The following is a 19,629-nucleotide window of genomic DNA, read 5'->3' as shown; positions in this document are numbered from 1 at the left end:
CAGGGTTACAATGAGAGAGAGAGAGAGAGAGGGAGAGAGATCAAGTTTCCATCCACTGGTTTACTTCCCAGATGGCTGCAGTGATCGGGGCTGTAGCAGGTGGAAGCCAGGAGCCTGGAGCTTCCTCTGAGTCTCTCCCACATAGGTTCAAAGGCCCAGGCACTTGGGCCATCTTCTGCTAACTTCCCAAACGCATTATCAGAGAACTGGATTGGAAGTGGAGCAGCTGGGTCTTGAACCAGCACCCATATGAGATACCAGCATTGCAGATGATGAATTAACCTGCTACACCACAATACAGGCCCCAATTATCTGTATTTTAATCAAGAAATTTATTTAACAAATTATTCATTGAGTCCCTAATTTATACAAGGGATCACACTAAGAAATGAATGAAAGATTAACCAAGGCCTCAACACTCTAACAGAAGAGAAAAACTTAACATTTCACAGGATCAAACATTTGGCCACCTGGTTAAGCTACCAGTTAGGATACCTGTGTCCCATATATGAGTACCTGGTTCAAGTCCCAGATCCAACTCCTAATCCACCTTCCTGCCAGTGTGGACCCTGGGAGGCAACAGGTGATGAATCAATTAGTTGGGTCCCTGACACCTATGTGAGAGACCTGGATTGAGTTTCCAGCTCCCAACTTCAGCCTGCCATGACAGTTGTTGGGGATTTGGAGAATGAACCAATGGATAACAGCTCTATCTCCCTTTGTGTTTGTTTATCTCTCTCAAAAACAACAACAACAACAACAAAACAAAAAACTTCCACGAAAGTTAAATAAGCAATACCATATAGTTAACTTGCTGAATATTGTTTTAATTTCAACTGGTACAACTCATCTGCCAAAAAAAATATTAAAAGAAACAGTAAAAGTAACATCTGAGAGATGCCTTAAAAGTTAATGGGGGGGGGGGGGCAGCGCTGTGGCATATTGGGTAAAGCCGCCACCTGCAATGCTGGCATCCCATATGGGCACCAATTCTAGTCCCGGCTGCTCCACTTCTGATCCAGCTCTCTGCTATGGCTTAGGAAAGCAGCAGAAGATGGCCTAAGTCTTTGGGCCCCTGCACCCAATGTGGGAGACCTAGAAGAAGCTCCTGGCTCCTGGCTTCGGATCGGCGCACCTCTGGCCGGTGCAGACATCTGGGAAGTAAACCAGCAGATGAAAGACCTCTCTCTTTCTCTCTTTCTCTTTCTCTTTCTCTTTCTCTCTCTCTCTCTCTCTCTCTCTCTCTCTCCCTCCCTCCCTCCCTCTCTCCCTCACTCCCTCCCTCTGCCTCTCTGTAACTCTGCCTTTCAAATAAACAAATCTTAGAAAAAAAAAAGAATCTATTACTGCAGAATCCTGGACTTTAAACATGCTGCTCTCTCAATGTATCTTTGCCTAACTTACAGTTCTTTATACATCTTCAGATGAGAATAGGTAGAGTATGCAATTCATTTTCCTCAACATTGTTAAGGAGGTACTTTTAAGGAAATTATTTCACACAAGCCAGGGGCCAGGACCCTCACTCTTTTTCGGAACATCGGAGAAAAGTAGTTTGTTATCTCTCTCTCTCTCTTTTTTTTTTTTTTTTTTTTTTTTGACAGGCAGAGTGGATAGTGAGAGAGAGAGAGAGAGAGAAAGGTCTTCCTTTAGCCATTGCTTCACCCTCCAATGGCCACCACAGCTGGCGCGCTGCGGCCAGTGCACCACGCTGATCCGAAAGCAGGAGCCAGGTGCTTCTGGTCTCCCATGGGGTGCAGGGCCCAAGCACTTGGGCCATCCTCCACTGCACTCCCTGGCCACAGCAGAGAGCTGGCCTGGAAGAAGGGCAACTGGGACAGAATCCGGCGCCCCGACTGGGACTAGAACCCGGTGTGCCAGCGCCGCTAGGTAGAGGATTAGCCTATTGAGCCGCGGCGTTGGCATAGTTTGTTATCTCAACACTATACTGACAGGACCAGGGAGGAGACAGAGTCCATGTCCCTGACTGATGCTACTGCTCCCTGGCAGTTTCATTCACTATAAGAATAATGGCTAAGATGGTTTCTCCTCTTATATATAATAAATAGCTACAGCTCTCTATAACTTATAGTGCTCAACTTTCTTGCCTTCAAAACCAAATTTATCAGCAGCCATTAAGCATCTGCATTGATTTCAAAAGTGCAAAGAACCACACATATGTTATGTATACCAAGTCTTTTCATGTACAGTGAGTGTTGGGCAACATGTGGATCTCAGTCTCTTTTCAGATTCCCTTTGTAATAAACACTTCATTCAGTTCATTGAACAATCCAATTATTTCTCCTTATTTTTTGAAAATAAATTTACCTCTTTTTAATCCCCTCCTCCTTTTAAAAACACTCTCCTGTGCTTGGCAGGTATTCAGTCCAGTGGCTGAGAAGCTCCATCCCATAGGGAGTTTGCCTGGGTTTACTACCTGGCTCCGGCTCCTGATTCCGGCTTCCTACTAATGCAGACCCTGGTAAGCAACAGTGATGGTGCAAGTAATTGGCATCCTAACACCCATCTGGGAGACCTGGATTGAGTTCCTGACTCCTAACTTTGGCCTGGGATCATTTCAGGCAACTGGAGAGTGAACCAGTAGAAGGGGGCTTTCTATCTATCTGTCTGTCTCTCCCTTTCCCTCACAAGTAAATAAATTTTTAAAAATAAAAAAACTGAGAAAATAAAAAGTGGTTTTCCTTAAAGTAGACAAAGATATGTGCCATAACCCTTTCTTCTGTCCTCCTAAGGAAAAGAGTTTACAGATCTATCAAATGCAATGGATATTATGGAAATTCCACAAATATTCATCAGTAGTATAAATTATATTTAGTGACATTGTTAATATTTCCATAAACGCCTCTGAACAAACTTTTTGACCAAAGATCAAATAGAAAATGTCAAACCCATCTCGAACATTAGCAGGAACCAGGGCAAGACTATAAATGGAGGCCAACAGGCCACTTGTCTACATAGTTAAAAGTTACAAGGCAAGGGGCCAGCACCGTGGCTCACTAGGTTAATCCTCCACCTGCAGCGCTGGCATCCCATATGGGCACCAGGTTCTAGTCCTGGTTGCTCCTCTTCCAGTCCAACTCTCTGCTGAGGCCTGGGAGGGCAGTGGAGGATGGCCCAAGTGGTAGGGTGCCTCCACCTACGTGGGAGACCAGGAAGAAGCACCTGGCTCCTGGCTTCAGATCGGTGTAGCTCCGGTTGTAGCGGCCATTTGGGGGGTGAACCAATGGAAGGAAGACCCTTCTCTTTGTCTCTCTCCCTCATTGTCTAACTCTATCTGTCAAATAAATAAAAAAAAAATAAGTGAAAAAAAATTACAAGGCAAGTCAAGCTATTACATAAAATACAGTCTTAGCCTCTAAAACTGATAAATATACTTGCAAGAGCAGGTCAGGTTGACATTTAGAATTCTCAGACTCCTTGAGGTTCTGCCTCATAATACAGTGACACGAAAGGGCCAGCCCCCTCCTACTATTTCCGTTCCCCATTCCTGCCAACACTAGGCAGGGTGTTGCACACATATCTGGACATCCTACATACCTCAACCTGCTGTCCCTTATCCACTTCTCATGTTCACCGGTTTTATCAAACACACGGAACAGGCTCATGTAGACTCTGGAAGCGCAGGTTCTCAGCTGTTTGGGGGAAGGAAATTCCCAAGTCCCTGAGCACAGAGATCAGGGTTGGAGGAATGAGGGCTTAGGCTGGTCATGGCCCCTTGGCTCCTCAAATGCTCACCCTGTGGTGAGGTGTGACCAGAGCAGGGCCTTCAAATGTGTGCATTCCACAGCAAGGACCCCCTTGCCCAGCAGTAAAGGCACTACTTGATAATTCACTGCCAGATCAGCTTTGTTACCAGTTAATACACTAGCTGGAACTAAGCATTTGTACGCATAAAGATTATGAAGGTGAATAAAACCCCAAATTCCAATCTCGAATCACTTCAGTTCCCCCAAGATCTATAGTCAAAAGGTCTAATATTTATCTGAACCTAACTATAGACTAGATTCTATGCTTCCTTTACAGATCCAAAGAAATTTACAGAATTCCATTCGCATGCCAGAGGAAGGTGAGAAAACAATGAGAAGCAGAAGGAAGAGGGGAAGAACACAGAGTATCAGAAGACAAGACCAGACATGCAGATGGAAGAGAAAGCATTTCCCCCATGTTCTGTTGCTTGTGTGGGAAAGCTCAGGACATCACCATTAACCATCTGATCAAAGTTCAGTATCACAGCAAGGCTAGTGGCACAGCTTGTCTCACTACTGCAGATTCATGCGGTGTAGTCGCTGGCTTCCTAACGCCCCAGTCTGGCCTCTGTGTACATGCAGGGCAAGCTGGACTTGTCAGCATGTAAGCAGAGATCAACGACAGCTCACCCTGCACTGCATCTCTCCCTTGCCATAATGTGCTACCCTTGCAATGAGTACTTTCCTTAACAAGAAAATTATTCTCTTAATTTGAAAACTCCAATAAACAACTCAATACAATAATAGACATATCCCACAGGAAGGGAAGTATTTCAACTGGAAATCTTATTTTTGTGTACTTACTGAGATTGTACCATTGTCTAGACCTATGGACAGTCTTCTTGTTTCCGGGTTAAAAGACATGCATGAACATGGAGCTGAAAGAAATGAACATGTTGATGAAATTAACAAAACGATGATTCTCTTCGATTCAGGAGTGCCTAACTAGATAAAAGTGTATCGTATTCCCCCCTCTCCATTTCCTGAAATAGTTCATGTAACTCTCACTCATGAAAAAATAAAAATAACTTTATAACCAATCCTTAGTTTTTCAGTTATCTTTCAAGGACTACAGCAAACCGGGCAAGTTCCCAAGGACTTGGTCCCAGCTTGTTCTGTAAATATTAGTGTAAATTTGCTTGATTAGATCAGCAATGCTTTGTGCTGTGTAATCTTTCTGTCACCAATCTCTCTCTTCCACTCATAGCCCATCTTAAACAGAAATAACCTATCCTTTCTGAACTATGGGCACAGAAGAAAGATCTCATTATTGCCCCACTTCCCTTCCCATACACATACATGTACTCATGCTAGTACAGAAATCTATTTTTGACCCAGAATTGATATAGGGCATGTGAACTAAAGGAGTCTTCTACTCTTGTTATTCAGGGGGTACGCTGGAGACTGCTGATTGAAAATGACTGAGGATTTGTCTTAATCTAAAAGTCGATGAAATCAACATAGGACTAGGCATTGCAGGAAAGAGAGAGATGGGTCAGTACACTCAATCCTGGACTGGGACTCCCTGTTCTGCAAGACTGGCTGCCTGAGTACATCTGAGACTAAATAAATTAAGTACTAAGCTATGAAGCTACCTGTGGCCAGTGAGTGTTTACTAACCTGCCAACTTCCAGGTTCCTGCCTTCCTTACGTGTGCTTGTTCTTAAGAGTACGGGCCTTTTGACAGTTTACTCCATACTGAAACGACTTCTAAAGAGCCCAACACAATGTTTAAATGTCTGCCCACATATTCACAGTAGCCCTGGAGATCATGAACTATTCATCATCATAATCATAATCAACATCGGATATTTTTATTCCTACTTTTCACAGTTATGATTAGATGTCTTACTCAAGGACACACAGGGGGAAAAAAGCTGGAGAAGGTTCAAAGGCATATTTCAAACACAGTCTCATTTTCAAACACCCAACTTAGATTATCTTTAAACTATAAAAGAACTTCAAGTTCTACCAACAGAGCCACTTCATAAACACATCATTTAGTAACTATTTTTCATTCTCTAAAAAGAGCCCTGAACGACAACAAAAGATTTTCTAAACTGATTAAAATATTTATTTTTCTAATCTTCAATCATGAAATGTTCAGAAAATAAAAACATACAAAAAAGACATTTCCCTAAAAACTTCCATCAGCATAGCCGACCAGCTTCTTTCTGTTCAATCACAAAACCAGATTCCCGAAAGTACACTGCTGAGAAATAACAGTCAGATGATATTGAATGCACTGCCCTGACAACATTGGTCTTACTCATCTTGGCCTATGTACTATTTGGCACAATTTCTACACAAATGCTAAGATACCAATTCTCATAATCTCATAATATGTGATAAGAATTAAAATCTAATGATTTCATGGAACATTATCATGTTAGTAAAACAGAGCAAAAGACAAACTACAACTACGTAAAAGTACATATACACAGAAAAACACATTAAGCACAGTTCTTGTGTTCAAGTGATAAGATCATATCTGTACCACTGCCTTTAATCTTATTATTTTGCTGTCCAAATTAAAGTTAATTTTAGGGGGCCAGCGCTGAGGCGGAGCAGGTTAATGCCCTGGCCTGAAGCACCAGCATCCCATATGGGCGCCGGTTAGAGAAAAACACCACTTTTTAAAAATTCTTTTCTATATTCACAAAACGGAATACATAAGCTCTGAGTAGGATTTCTCATATGTGGAAAGAAAACTATTAAACAGTTGAGGCAGTAAGTAAAGAATCTATTACTGGGGGCCGGCGCTGTGCGTAGCAGGTAAAGCTGCCACCTGCAGTGCCGGCATCCGATATGGGCACCAACTCTAGTCCCAGCTGCTCCACTTCTGATCCAGCTCTCTGCTATGGCCTGGGAAAGCAGTAGAAGATGGCCCAAGTCGTTGGGCCCCTGCACCCATGTGGAAGACCTGAAAGAAGCTCCTGGCTCCTGGCTTTGGATTGGTACAGCTTCGACAGTTGCGGCCACTTGGGGAGTGAACCATCAGATGGAAGACCTCTCTTTCTCTTCTCTCTCTCTCTGCCTCTCCTCTCTCTGTGTAACTCTGACTTTCAAACAAATAAATAAATCTTAAAAAAAAAAGTTAATTTTAAATGCCTAATTAATTATTAAGATGTAGCATGAACATAAAGCAAAACCTGACGGTAGAGCCTAGCCAACAAGCACCCTTATCGTGGAATCATCTGAAAGTATTTTCTATGTGATTTTCTCCAAAGTTCATATCTGAGAATGCTATAGTTAGAAAACCTTCTGATCTGTGATTTAAAAGACTTTTTTTTTATAACACTGCATAGGCTACCCTTGAATCTACGTAGCTATTTCTCTAGTCCTTGTTTTTTCCCCCTATTTACTATATTTCTTGTTATTCTTTCAACAAAAATATAGAATGCTTACCATGTTCCAGGCATACAGTGATATATAAGGTATTATTGCTTCCATTAAGGAATTGATATATTGTGATACCAGCTACATTTAGGAACTGTGTAAGATAATTTTACTTTCTTGGTTCGACTCACTTTATGTATAGTGAGAAACACCACTACCAGAATTCAAAAGCAAAATACCTTTCCTATAAGAAGCTTAAACAAAAGAAATTTTAACAAAAATCCTGCTGTGCTAGAACTCCTATGCCTGAACCTAAGATGTTCTGGATAGGAGAGGACCAGAGCTTTCAGCATTAGCTCAGGAGACCCCTCAAAGGCACAGCCACTGAGAAAGGTATTATGGAGAAACAGTAAGTAAACCTGCCTATGTGTGTAGGGAAAGGATTTGGTAGGCGAGCCTTATGATATGCTCCTCAAATCATTTCTCACATTCCCATAGGAGCAGGCCCTGGGTTGGTCACCCATAAGCCTTCGCAGGGCCAAAGAGGCAGGGAGTAGATTCATAAGAATATTGGTGTCCAGACTGATTGCTGCAGTAAATCTTTCCCTTTGTAGTCAGGGAGTAGACACAGAGATCTTTCTAACCTGACCTTAACAAAATGAACAAAAAAGCCACCTTTGAAAGCCTATTGCTGAGGCCCACACAAAACAGCTTCCAGCCACGGAAGGCAGATTTCAAAAGGGCAAAATTGTCTGGAGAAAACTAATGAGACAAAAGAAAGTGGAGGTCATTTTAGCAAAATGGCAAACGGAATCCTTCAGCAATAAGAAGGGAAACAAACCAAATAGGATTTAGGTATAATCGTAGCTATATTGCAAAAGTGGGATACTTTTACCAGTAAGAACTCTGCTTTAAATACTGTACGGCTAACCACGCAGGTTAGAGACAAACTGGCTGGGAAGCTGTTTTATTCTCCCATCTTAAATTGCTTTCTCCAAAGAGCGAGTGAAGTGGCTGACCAGGAAGGCAGAGCTGCCCTCTACTGACTTCCTTTTTCAAAAACCCAACCCTGGACTCTGATGAGATAAATGCAGCAGGAACAAAATGTGAAGATATATTCATTCCCCTCACCTTTACCTGATTGCCCACGTGAAATGACAACCACACTGAATAAGCTCTGTGGCAGGGACTCCCCCACCCCCGCCCCAGTCAAGGCCTCTCACATACATCATGCTATATGTAGTCTGCCTGAGACTGCTCTGATTGACCCAATAAGAGAAATTCAAGGCCTTGCCACAGGTCACGTTGATACTGCACCCTAGCTTCCTATTTTTTCCCCTCTGTTTTCATTGAAATGTAGGGGGGAAACGAGCTGTTTCTTGATGATAATATAATACAGAACTCATTTTCCATACCATCTGAATAAGATTTCCCATCTACTTGTCCTGTCCAAAATAATGACATTCAAAAGAAGTCCACTGGTAAAATTGAGAAGATAGTGAAAGGTACAAATAAGATAGAAAAGAAATGTGTGCAAGTGTATGGCTAATGAGACTTTTTATTCTTTTATATTAGTATCAGGACTTTGGACTTTGATGGTATGTCAGACTCTCACCTTTAAAATTAAATACTTTAGAATATTTGAGTGTTTTTTAAAGTGAAGTGTTTGTAATTTAAGGTGGGTAGTTGGTTTAAAGTTCAAGGAAAAATAAAATAAAGAGAAACCCCCAGTATGGGTGATTATTTTAATGATCATATAATTTGAAGGGGGGGAGCTCAAGAGCCCTAGATAAAGGGTCCTTGAGAGACCAACGTAAACCTCAACAGAGTCTACAATTAAACAGATTAGAGAAAAACTGGTTAGTGTGCTTCTAATACTTTAGTCCAACAGGTGGTGTGTGTGTATATGTGTGTGTGTATGTGTGTGTGTGTGTGTGGGTATACATATAAAACATTGCCCTCGCTTTTCCTAAAAAATGTAGTTGAAAGGAACCATTCTCAAAATATTTCCTTTTGGGTATAAGTTTCATAATTTCCATTCCTTATACCTATACTTCTTTCATTTTGTGAGACTAATTTATTGTCTGTCCTTTGCTGACTGGTTGAACTTTGGTCAAATACACACAAGTTTCATTGAAGGTGAAGCTGCGGGTTTCAATCACACCAACTGCTTTACGATACTAGAGGCGTTATTTGGCAGGAGACACTAATCTTCCTCATGAGATGTTATGGTTGGGATATCTGTGAATAAAACTTCAGGTGCTAAAGGTATAGTGGTTAAGTGAAATGCCAGGATCTCCTGATAAGAGGGCTTTTGACAGAGCAATTACATTCCCACAAGGCAAGGATTTAACTCACAGACATTTCAGTCAGTCTTTTTGTCATAGGATAATATATATATTAGATCTGCAGTACTCAACCTATGTTTTATTTTATTAAGCACACATATATTTATGACTTGAATTGCCTAGAACTAAAAAGTACTTTTCTGCTTAGGCATTTATGCTCTCTACTAAAGCTAATCATTTATGTTTTCTTTTAAATCTAGTCTGTTACAGTGGTAACAGAAGTGGTAATTTTTTCCCCCAAACAAGTTTTAAGTCACAGTAAAATGATGTAACTGTAGTAAATTTTACCATGCTCTGTCAAATTAAACAAGAGTATGCTAACTAAATGCAGTACTTACTCAGATTAATTAATATCTGGTATCCTTAGTTTAGATAATTTATGTTTTCCTTCATTTCCACTAAAAATCATAAGTTCCTTGGGTATATTTTCTTCTTTGTAAATGCAGAATTAAAATTTCATATTACATTACTGTTTTTAAAATGAAAATAATAACAATAAATTATTTACAAATGGTTCCATAATAATAACCTATATAAAAACAACAACAAGGGGCTGGCGATGTGGCACAGTGGGTTAACGTCCAGGCCTGAAGCGCCAGCATCTCACATGGGCACCAGTTCTAGTCCCGGCTGCTCCACTTCGATCCCGCTCTCTGCTGTGGCCTGGGAAAGCAGTAGAAGATGGCCCAAGTCCAGTTGTAACCAAAACAGCATGGTACTGGTACAGAAACAGATGGATAGACCAATGGAACAGAATTGAAACACCAGAAATCAACCCAAACATCTACAGCCAACTCATATTTGACCAAGGATCTAAAACCAATTCCTGGAGCAAGGACAGTCTATTCAATAAATGGTGCTGGGAAAACTGGATTTCCACGTGCAGAAGCATGAAGCAAGACCCCTACCTTACACCTTACACAAAAATCCACTCAACGTGGATTAAAGACCTAAATCTACGTCCTGACACCATTAAGTTATTAGAGAACATTGGAGAAACCCTTCAAGATATTGGCACAGGCAAAGAATTTCTGGAAAAGACCCGGGAGGCACAGGCAGTCAAAGCCAAAATCAACTATTGGGATTGCATCAAATTGAGAAGTTTCTGTACTGCAAAAGAAACAGTCAGGAGAGTGAAGAGACAACCGACAGAATGGGAAAAAATATTTGCAAACTATGCAACAGATAAAGGGTTAATAACCAGAATCTACAAAGAGATCAAGAAACTCCACAAAAACAAAACCAACAACCCACTTAAGAGATGGGCCAAGGACCTCAACAGACATTTTTCAAAAGAGGAAATCCAAATGGCCAACATGAAAAAATGTTCAAGGTCATTAGCAATCAGGGAAATGCAAATCAAAACCACAATGAGGTTTCACCTCACCCCGGTTAGAATGGCTCACATGCAGAAATCTACCAACAACAGATGCTGGCGAGGATGTGGGGAAAAAGGGACACTAACCCACTGTTGGTGGGAATGCAAACTGGTCAAGCCACTATGGAAGTCAGTCTGGAGATTCCTCAGAAACCTGAATATAACCCTACCGTTCGACCCAGCCATCCCACTCCTTGGAATTTACCCAAAGGAGTTTAAATTGGCAAACAAAAAAGCGGTCTGCACCCTAATGTTTATCGCAGCTCAATTCACAATAGCCAAGACCTGGAACCAACCTAAATGCCCATCAATGGGAGACTGGATAAAGAAATTATGGGATATGTACTCTTTAGAATACTATACCGCAGTAAGAAACAACGAAATCCAGTCATTTGCAACAAAATGGAGGAATCTGGAACACATCATGCTGAGTGAAGTAAGCCAGTCCCAAAGGGACAAATACCATATGTTCTCCCTGATCGGTGACAACTGACTCAACACCAAAAAGGAAACCTCCTGAAGTGAAATGGACACTATGAGAAACGGTGACTTGATCAGCATAGCCCTGACTGTTAATGAACAACTTAATACATTATCCCTCTTAGTATTTTTTTTTGTCTGTTCTACTTAATATGACTGGTTTAATTCTGTAATTATCACACAGTTATTCTTAAGTGTTGAAAATTAACTGAAATGTGATCCCTGTTAAACATAAGAGTGGGAATAAGAGAGGGAAGAGATGTATAATGTGGGACATGCTCAAGCTGACTTGCCCCAAATGGTAGAGTTAGAAACATACCAGGGGATTCCAATTCAATCCCATCAAGATGGCATGTACCAATGCCATCTCGCTATTCCAAGTGATCAATTTCAGTTCACAATTGATCATAATGAAAGGACTAAGAGTCAAAGGGAGCACATAAACAAGTCTAGTACCTGCTAACACTAACCGATAGAATAAATAAAGGGGAGAGTGATCCAACATGGGAAGCGAGATACTCAGCAGACTCAAAGAATGGCGGATGTCCTAAACAGCACTCTGGCCTCAGAATCAGCCCAAAGGCATTCGGATCTGGCTGAAAAGCCCATGAGAGTATTTCAGGCATGGAAAGCCAAGACACTCTGGCAAAAAGATCTCTGTGAGTGAGATCCCAGTGGAAAGAACAGGTCTTCAAAGAAGGAGGTACCTTTCTCTGAAGGGAGGAGAGAACCTCCACTTTGACTATGACCTTGTCTAAACAAGATAAGAGTCGGAGAACTCAGAGGGCTTCCATAGCCTTGGAAACTCATGACTGGAGCATAGGGAGATTACTGATGCCATAGACAGGAGTGTCAATTGGTAAAGTCAACAACAGGAGTCACTGTGCACTTACTCCTCATGTAGGATCTCTGTCCTTAATGTGCTGTACATTGAGATTTAATGCTATAACGAGTACTCAAACAATATATTTCACTTTGTGTTTCTATGGGGGTGCAAACTGTTGAAATCTTTACTTAATGCATACTAAACTGATCCTCTGTAAAAAAAAAAAAAAAAAAAAAAAAAAAGAAAGAAATTATCAATTCCCAACTAGACTCTCACTGGGATTAAACATGACAATAGGTCTGATCTGATTTCATCATCATTTAAAAAAAATCATCTATTATTTTTCACTTTATGCTTCTGTGTGGGAGCAAACTGTTGAAATCCTTACTTAATGTATACTAAGCTGATCTTCTGTATATTAAGATAATCGAAAATGAATCTTGATGTGAATGGAAGGGGAGAGGGAGTGGGAAAGGGGAGGGTTGTGGGTGGGAGGGACGGTATGGGGGGGAAGCCATTGTAATCCATAAGTCGTACTTTGGAAATTTATATTCATTAAATAAAAGTTAAAAAAAAAAAAAAGAAGAAGAAGAAGAAGATGGTCCAAGTCGTTGGGCCCCCTGCACCCACGTGGGAGACCTGGAAGAAGCTCCTGGCTCCTGGCTTCGGATCGGCACAGTTGCAGCCAATTGGGAGTGAACCATCAGATGGAAGACCTCTCTCTCTCTCTCTCTCTCTCTCTCCCTGTGTAACTTTGACTTTCTAATAAATAAATAAATCTTTACAAAAACAACAACAACAACAACAACAAATAGAGTAATATGCTTCACAACCAAGAATTAAGGAGTTATTTGAAATAGGATGATCAGTTCCCAATTATACAAATATCTCCTCCAGTCTGTTAAGAAGCTCTTTCAAGAGTTAAAGATGTTTAAAAGTCACCAAAACAATCACTAAAGAATTGCCAATTTCATAATTTTTAATTTTTTCTGCAACTCATCTATTGCCATAAACTTTTCCCCAAAACTCCAATAAACCCAACAGAAGAGATATGACAAGCACACAAATGACCTGCAGTCATAAATTATTCAAAGACTTTTTACCAATGGGAAAATTAACTTTTGCAATTTACATACCAAACAACTCATTCCTATCCCAGATAGAAGGTATATCAGTCAATTTTATTTACAAATCCTCAATTTCAAGTTCTCTGTTGCCTTAAGATTATAGTCCTTTCCAATCAACGGGGGAAGGAAAGAAACCAAGCTACAACATTACAAACTCCAATTTTTCCCAGTAACTCTAGGATAATGCCAGTAATGCCAGTAAATATTTTAAACACCAAGAAAATACTCTACAAAGAGTTATTTGGTATATCTAATCACCAAAATATTTTTTTAAATTCCAGAACAAATAGTTTATTAAGTTTCAAAGCACAGCAAATGTAAATGACTTGCCCAAAATGACTCAACAAATTGGTAGCAAAAAATGAAAACTGAATTCCAGTTTTCCACCAGGCACAAGTTCTAATCTACAAACCAAATACTCAGTACTTAAGTAAATATTTAAATAAATAAACAATTAAATACTTCAATATGAAGTAATGCATTTTTGAAGGTGAATTTAATATAAACAATAAACCATGTTCAAACTTCATCTCTATTTGTCTGAACTAAGCTAATTTATCTAATGTATTTTCAATCTCATTTCACAAAGAATTGTAAAGTGGCTTAAAAAGCAGATAAAAGAATATCAAACAACAGAAAGAAGTAAGGAAATGTATGCATAAGAGCAAGAAGAAAACGAAAATAAAGATCTGTTGGGAAAGTTCATGAGTTCCATGTTTCACTGGGAACTTCAGGATCATGTTTCATTTATCTCTGAAGCCCAAGTACCAGGTCCTGAGGGATGTTGCCCCCAATGTTTTTCACTCATAGACACAGAAACTCACACGTGTGCATACCCCTGGAGTAACAGCAGAGACTGATCCCTTCCCCTCTGCTGGTACCCCTGCTCCCTCCCCAGCTGAGGGGATCAGTTCTCAGAGGACCTGTATTCCACTTGGACCACCCCAGTAGGTTGTGGCACACAGGTTGCAAGGTTCTACCTCAGGGACAGCAAAGGGCCCCTGGCCTTTGTATATGAAAAATATTCCCCGCCCCGTGCTGCTTTATAAAACGGTTCTGTGTATTATGATAGAAAATTACTTCAAAAACAATCACAGGGCATTTCATAAAATGTACACATCAGTAACAGCTAAGGGCACAATGAATCCAGGCATTTCCACCAAGCACTAACACAAAGTGGCAAAATTCAGAATTTAGATGAATGTGCATGCTGCCTACTACAAACAGCCTTTCCCTCAACCAGGCTTTAGATAAAAACCACGATGTAGACAGTTCAAAACTGTGTTTCCTGTGCTTGAAAAGTCAGCTGAGCAGATGGAGAGACGGCTTGATGCGTGAGAAAGCCGAGGGGCCCCAGAACAATCGCAACAGTGCAGAAGCCATCCCACCTGCCCAAAGCAGAGGGAGGGGAAGAGGACCAAACAGGGCATTGTACTGCTATGTTAAGTGTGTCTTTTTCTTTGTTAACTACCTTTGAGAAAATAACTTCTCAAAGGTAGTTAAGGGATAAGTTCACAAACACTTAGGAGCCAAAGTAAATTCCACCTGTCTGGCCTGGCAACAGCAGAACCTGTAGAAGTACACCCCAGCCTGAACTCGGGCCTCTCATGCTTCCTATTCACGGCAGCTTTGGCAGCCAAGGTGAATTCCCTGTTCTCCATACCCAGAGGAAAGGCTGGCAATACAGCCCAGCCATGCCACCCGATCCTCCAACAGGGAGGAACAACCTGCAGCACCTACAGGCCTAGCCCATGCTAGAGATTCCTCCCCGCCTCTCCTTTGTCTAGCCCAATGAATGGCAAACATAGTTGGTAAAGTAAACCTAAAATATCTGTTATGAAAGTGGGAATTCCTGCCGTTTGCCTGTGCTTTTTCTCTGTGGTATGATGCAAATATATTAGTTGAAATGGTACCTATTGGAAGACTGGATAAAACAATTATATTTATGGCTGCAAATGAAACTTAACTGTGTACTCCTAAGGAAGGCCCCTTCTTACAGGCTTAGGCAGGCCCCTGGGGGTATAGGCTGGAACTCAGTATTGTCAAAGACAATCAGCAGTTACTATATGAGACACACCAAGAGAACTTTCTTTTCTGAAAGAATACATAGGTGCTTCAAAAAGTAATGGAAAAATGGGATTGAAAGATAAGCTTATTTTGGTGCAAAAATTTTTTGGAATTCATACATAGTTTTTTCTTTCTTTCTTTTCTTTTTTTTTTTTTTTTTTTTTTTTGACAGGCAGAGATAGACAGTGAGAGAGAGAGAGAGAGAGAGAGAGAAAGGTCTTCCTTTTTCCGTTGGCTCACCCCCCAAGTGGTCACTATGGCTGGCATGATGTGGCCGGCGCGCTGCACCAATCTGAAGCCAGGAGCCAGGTGCTTCCTCCTGGTCTCCCATGTGGGTGCAGGGCCCCAGGACCTGGGCCATTCTCCATTGCACTCCCGGGCCACAGCAGAGAGCTGGACTGGAAAAGGAGCAACTGGGACAGAATCCGGCAACCCAACAGGGACTAGAACCCGGGATGCTGGCACCACAGGCAGAGGATTAGCCTAGTGAACAGTGGCACCAGCCCCATAGTTTTTTCAAAGTATACACTTTCCAGGAACCTTTGGAAGACCTCTCATATGCACAGATTTCAAAATATTTCATACCAAAATACACACCTTTAATTCCATTTCAGTAAGACTTTTGATGCACCCTCATATTCATTAAGGAATATGCTCTGATTTCTCATTCATCCATAAAGTCAGCTGGCTTAAGGAAACTACAACACAAAACATCAGTCACCTCAAGTTCTGTATGGAGAACAGAGATTACAATGGATTTTCTTCAGAGAGATTTTATGACCACAATCCCATCATGCCTACTTCACTAACAGTCCCCACACATCATGGTTGGAACTCAGTGAACACCAGCCCTCCCCAGCAGGTTGTGAACGCCATGAAGACAGGTAGTGTGTGCCATTTTTAACCACTACATCCTTAATACACTGTACAGTGTTGAGTATGGAAGAAATACTTAACATTTGCTGAATGAACTGGACAGAGAAATTAAAGAAAACAGGATAAAATACAGCTTTCTGCTTTCTTCCTCCCAAGCCCTCTCTTGTCCCACACCATGCTCAGTTCAACCCTATATTGGCAACAATAGGGCCATGGCTCAGTTCTTTATAAAGACAACAAAGATCCAAGAAAAACTGAACAAATGAGAATTAGGATATATACAATCAGGGTTAGGCTCACTCAAATATTTTCCATCACAACTAAGAGAAACTTGGGTGAACGTAAGTACAAATAGGTAGCTGCTGAATTCAGAAGCTGAGCCCGGCTTCTTGGGGGATTAGGATGATGAGAAAGGAAAACAATCAGACAGCACCCACTTGGGATTTCTCTCCCCCAGGACCTGGGATGTCCTCCATCGCTGTGGCTGCAGCGCAGCTCTCACAGTTTGTCCATACACACAGACACCTCAGGGCTCTTGGGTCTCTCTTTATGTTCCCAGTTCAAAAGACCTGCTTAGGCAAAGACTGGCACTTTTAACTCCAAATTCTAAATTCCTGGGAAAATCAGATTGGCCCAGGGGCAAACAGTCTTTGCCACGAAAGTCTGGCTTCTCTTGGCTCCTCTGTAGGAGGGAAGAGGAGTGTCCCAGAAAAGACAGAGCATAAAGACACTCCCAAGGCAGGGCTGTGCTTCTGATCAGGATGTGTCTGCTATTCATCATTTTCTTGTTGAGTTAATCCCCGAGATCACTAGCCTCATCACTCTCCCGCAAGGCTGACTCCCTGTCAGCAACCTTAGCCTTCCCTATCTATTCATTCTCAGCCAGCACCTTGGGTGCTTTTCCTCCATTAAACTTCAAATTCTTCTCAGAGCTACATAACATCTACTCACCTACCCAGTAGATAACAGGTACCACATTTAAAAGATATTTTAATAGATAAAATAAGCCAATAAATTATATTGTAAATGCCTAGAATATTTTTGTCTTCTGTATTTGGAATACTCCTTGACATGCTAGTACAATTATAAACACAAAATGTAGTATATCTGCCTTGTGATGTCCATATTACAGCCTCCAGATAGGTTGTACCTTTTCACTTACTTTGTAACTAATAGCACAGTCATTATTTAAGGATAATGCTGCATACCCTCTTAACAAAATACCTTCCAATAGAAATGACTGCAAAACAATCCCTGGAAACTCAAACCTATTTCTTTTTTCATTTCTTTTTTTTTTTAAGATTTATTTATTTTGAGAGGCAAAGTTACAGATGGAGATGGGAGAGACAAAGGGAGGGATCTTCCATCTGCTGGTTCCCTCCTCAAATGGCTGCAACAACCGGAGCTGTGCTTATCCAAAACCGGGAGGTTCTTCCGGGTCTCCCGTGCAGGTGCAGGGGCCCAAGCACTTAGGCCATCTTTCACTGCTTTCCCAGGCCACCGCAGAGAGCTGGGTCAGAAGAGGAGCAGCCAAGACTTGAATCGGCACCCATATGGAATGCCAGTGCAACAGGCAGAGGATCAGCCTACGGCACCACAGTGCTGGCCTACCCCCCCCCCCCACTTTCTTTTTCCATTTTTTAAAACCTATTTCTGGTTCTCTAACTGACTAAAGTACTGTTTATTTCTTTACATAATCAGATTCTGCCTCGAGTTAAACAATGCTCAAATTCTTGCTCAGAAATCAGTGACTATGTCATCTGAATGCACAAGAACCCCAGGAACAGAAAAGGCAATCTCTGTCCAGTTGTGAGGCATATAGCCTTTTTTCTTTCGCTTTCTTACAGCAATCTAACAATGAAATATTACAGAAACCACCTTCATCATATGCAATGTGTTCATTTGCAAAGCCCTGGCACCTAGACTGGTAGCCTGCGTACAGCAGGTATGGTATGCAGTAAATCCTTGAATGACCAGCACATGTACTTACATCTAAGTATTTCCAAATCACCGCTATGTATGAGGTTCACATGTGTTCCTACAAACCTATATATGTAGATAATCAACATGCTGGTTATAATGCCATAAGACAATATTCTTTAACTTTATTGTATATTCAAATCACTTAAAGGTTTTATTCAAATGCAGATTCTAGGGTGGGCATTTGATAGAGCAGTTAGGACACCACTTGGGATACCCACATCTCAAATTGGAGTGTCTGTATTTGAGTCCTGGCTCTACCTTTGATTCAAGTTTCCTGCTAACATACACTCTGGGTGATGGGTCAAGAAGTTGGGTCCTTAATTCACACATGGGGGCCTTGGATTGAGTTACCAGTTCTCTCTCTCAAATTGAAAAAGAAAAGTCAGATTCTGATTCAGTAGCATGGTTGTGGATTCCATTACTGCCTTTCTAATAAATTCTCAGGTGATGTTGATGCTTCTGGTCCATAGACAACACTTTGAACAACAAATTCATGCTTACTGAGGAAGAGAATTATCAGATACTCCTTTCCTGTCTGCACAGCCAACAGAGCTACAGGTCTTGAGAGCCAACTTCAAACTGCTGAGTGATAGCTCTTCTCCATCCCTTCCCTTTAGAGATTTTATCAAGTTTGATGATGAAGCAAGACCACAGAAAAGACTGGTTATATCACTTAAAAGCCAGATAATTCTCTTCCCTTTCCATTTACGTAAACCCTCATCTCTGCTGTGGCTTGAAAAGCAAGTTTATCTTGTGCCAATAACATATAATGTTTCTGCTGGAAGCACAACAAGTAAAAGAAGAATACTGTGTTCAGAATTAGAAGAAGTTTCTTCATCACAGAAAAAGTTGAATGCTTGGTACAACTTCATGGATAACATCTAGTTACTATTCTAAAGATATGCAAAGCCTTGGAGATAATTTGAAAAATCAATGAAAAGCATTACATCCTTAATAATTCATCTGCTCATAAACAGGCAAAATTGTTATTACACTATTCTTTTGCCAGAGGCATAAACTTAATCACATCTACAATTTAGCATGAATTTATTTTGGTTGTATATAGTGGTATGTACCTCTGAAACTGGGGTACTTCTATCAGAGGAGTTGGGGGGGGGGGGCACACTGCAGGAAACCAGAGGGTATATGAGCCCTAACACAAATCTGGGAGATTTTTCTAGGGGGCCAATTTTAATTAAAAGTTGAAGAAAAAGAATAAAGGAAATACTGAATGCAACTGATCATGAATTTAAATAATTATTCTGCACAAAAATAAACATGGGATAGCACACCCAAACTTCATTCATCTTAAAGATAAAAAACTAGACTAAAAAGAAATCTCTTATTTTGGGGAAGGCCAGCTCTTCTCCACCTGTAGGGGAACTTTTGTCAAACAGTCTTAAAATCACTCATTTCTTTCTTTAAAGTGTACTTGGAATAG

The 19,629-nt window shown here is 41.0% G+C and overlaps 1 protein-coding gene across 5 annotated transcripts in view; it reads right to left on the bottom strand.

The window, feature by feature from the left end:
* Positions 1-19,629, bottom strand: part of WDFY2 (WD repeat and FYVE domain containing 2) — a 195,031-nt gene that overhangs the window by 97,695 nt on the left and 77,707 nt on the right. For 4 of the 5 annotated variants that reach the window (XR_011378806.1, XM_070048896.1, XM_002720738.5 and 1 more), the window contains exon 3: positions 4,569-4,642. The exons of the other annotated variant lie outside the window; for it this stretch is intronic. Coding sequence is in view for 3 of the 4 variants with exons in the window: in XM_070048896.1 (XP_069904997.1) it covers positions 4,569-4,642 (74 nt within the window). In the remaining variant the exon portion in view is untranslated. The remainder of the gene's footprint in view (positions 1-4,568; positions 4,643-19,629) is intronic. 5 annotated transcript variants of the gene reach the window in all.

Source organism: Oryctolagus cuniculus, chromosome 9 (assembly GCF_964237555.1).
Source record: "Oryctolagus cuniculus chromosome 9, mOryCun1.1, whole genome shotgun sequence".
Classification (NCBI taxonomy): Eukaryota; Metazoa; Chordata; class Mammalia; order Lagomorpha; family Leporidae; genus Oryctolagus; species Oryctolagus cuniculus.
Note: the sequence above shows the minus strand (reverse complement) of the source record. Positions and strands in the feature narration are given on the sequence as shown.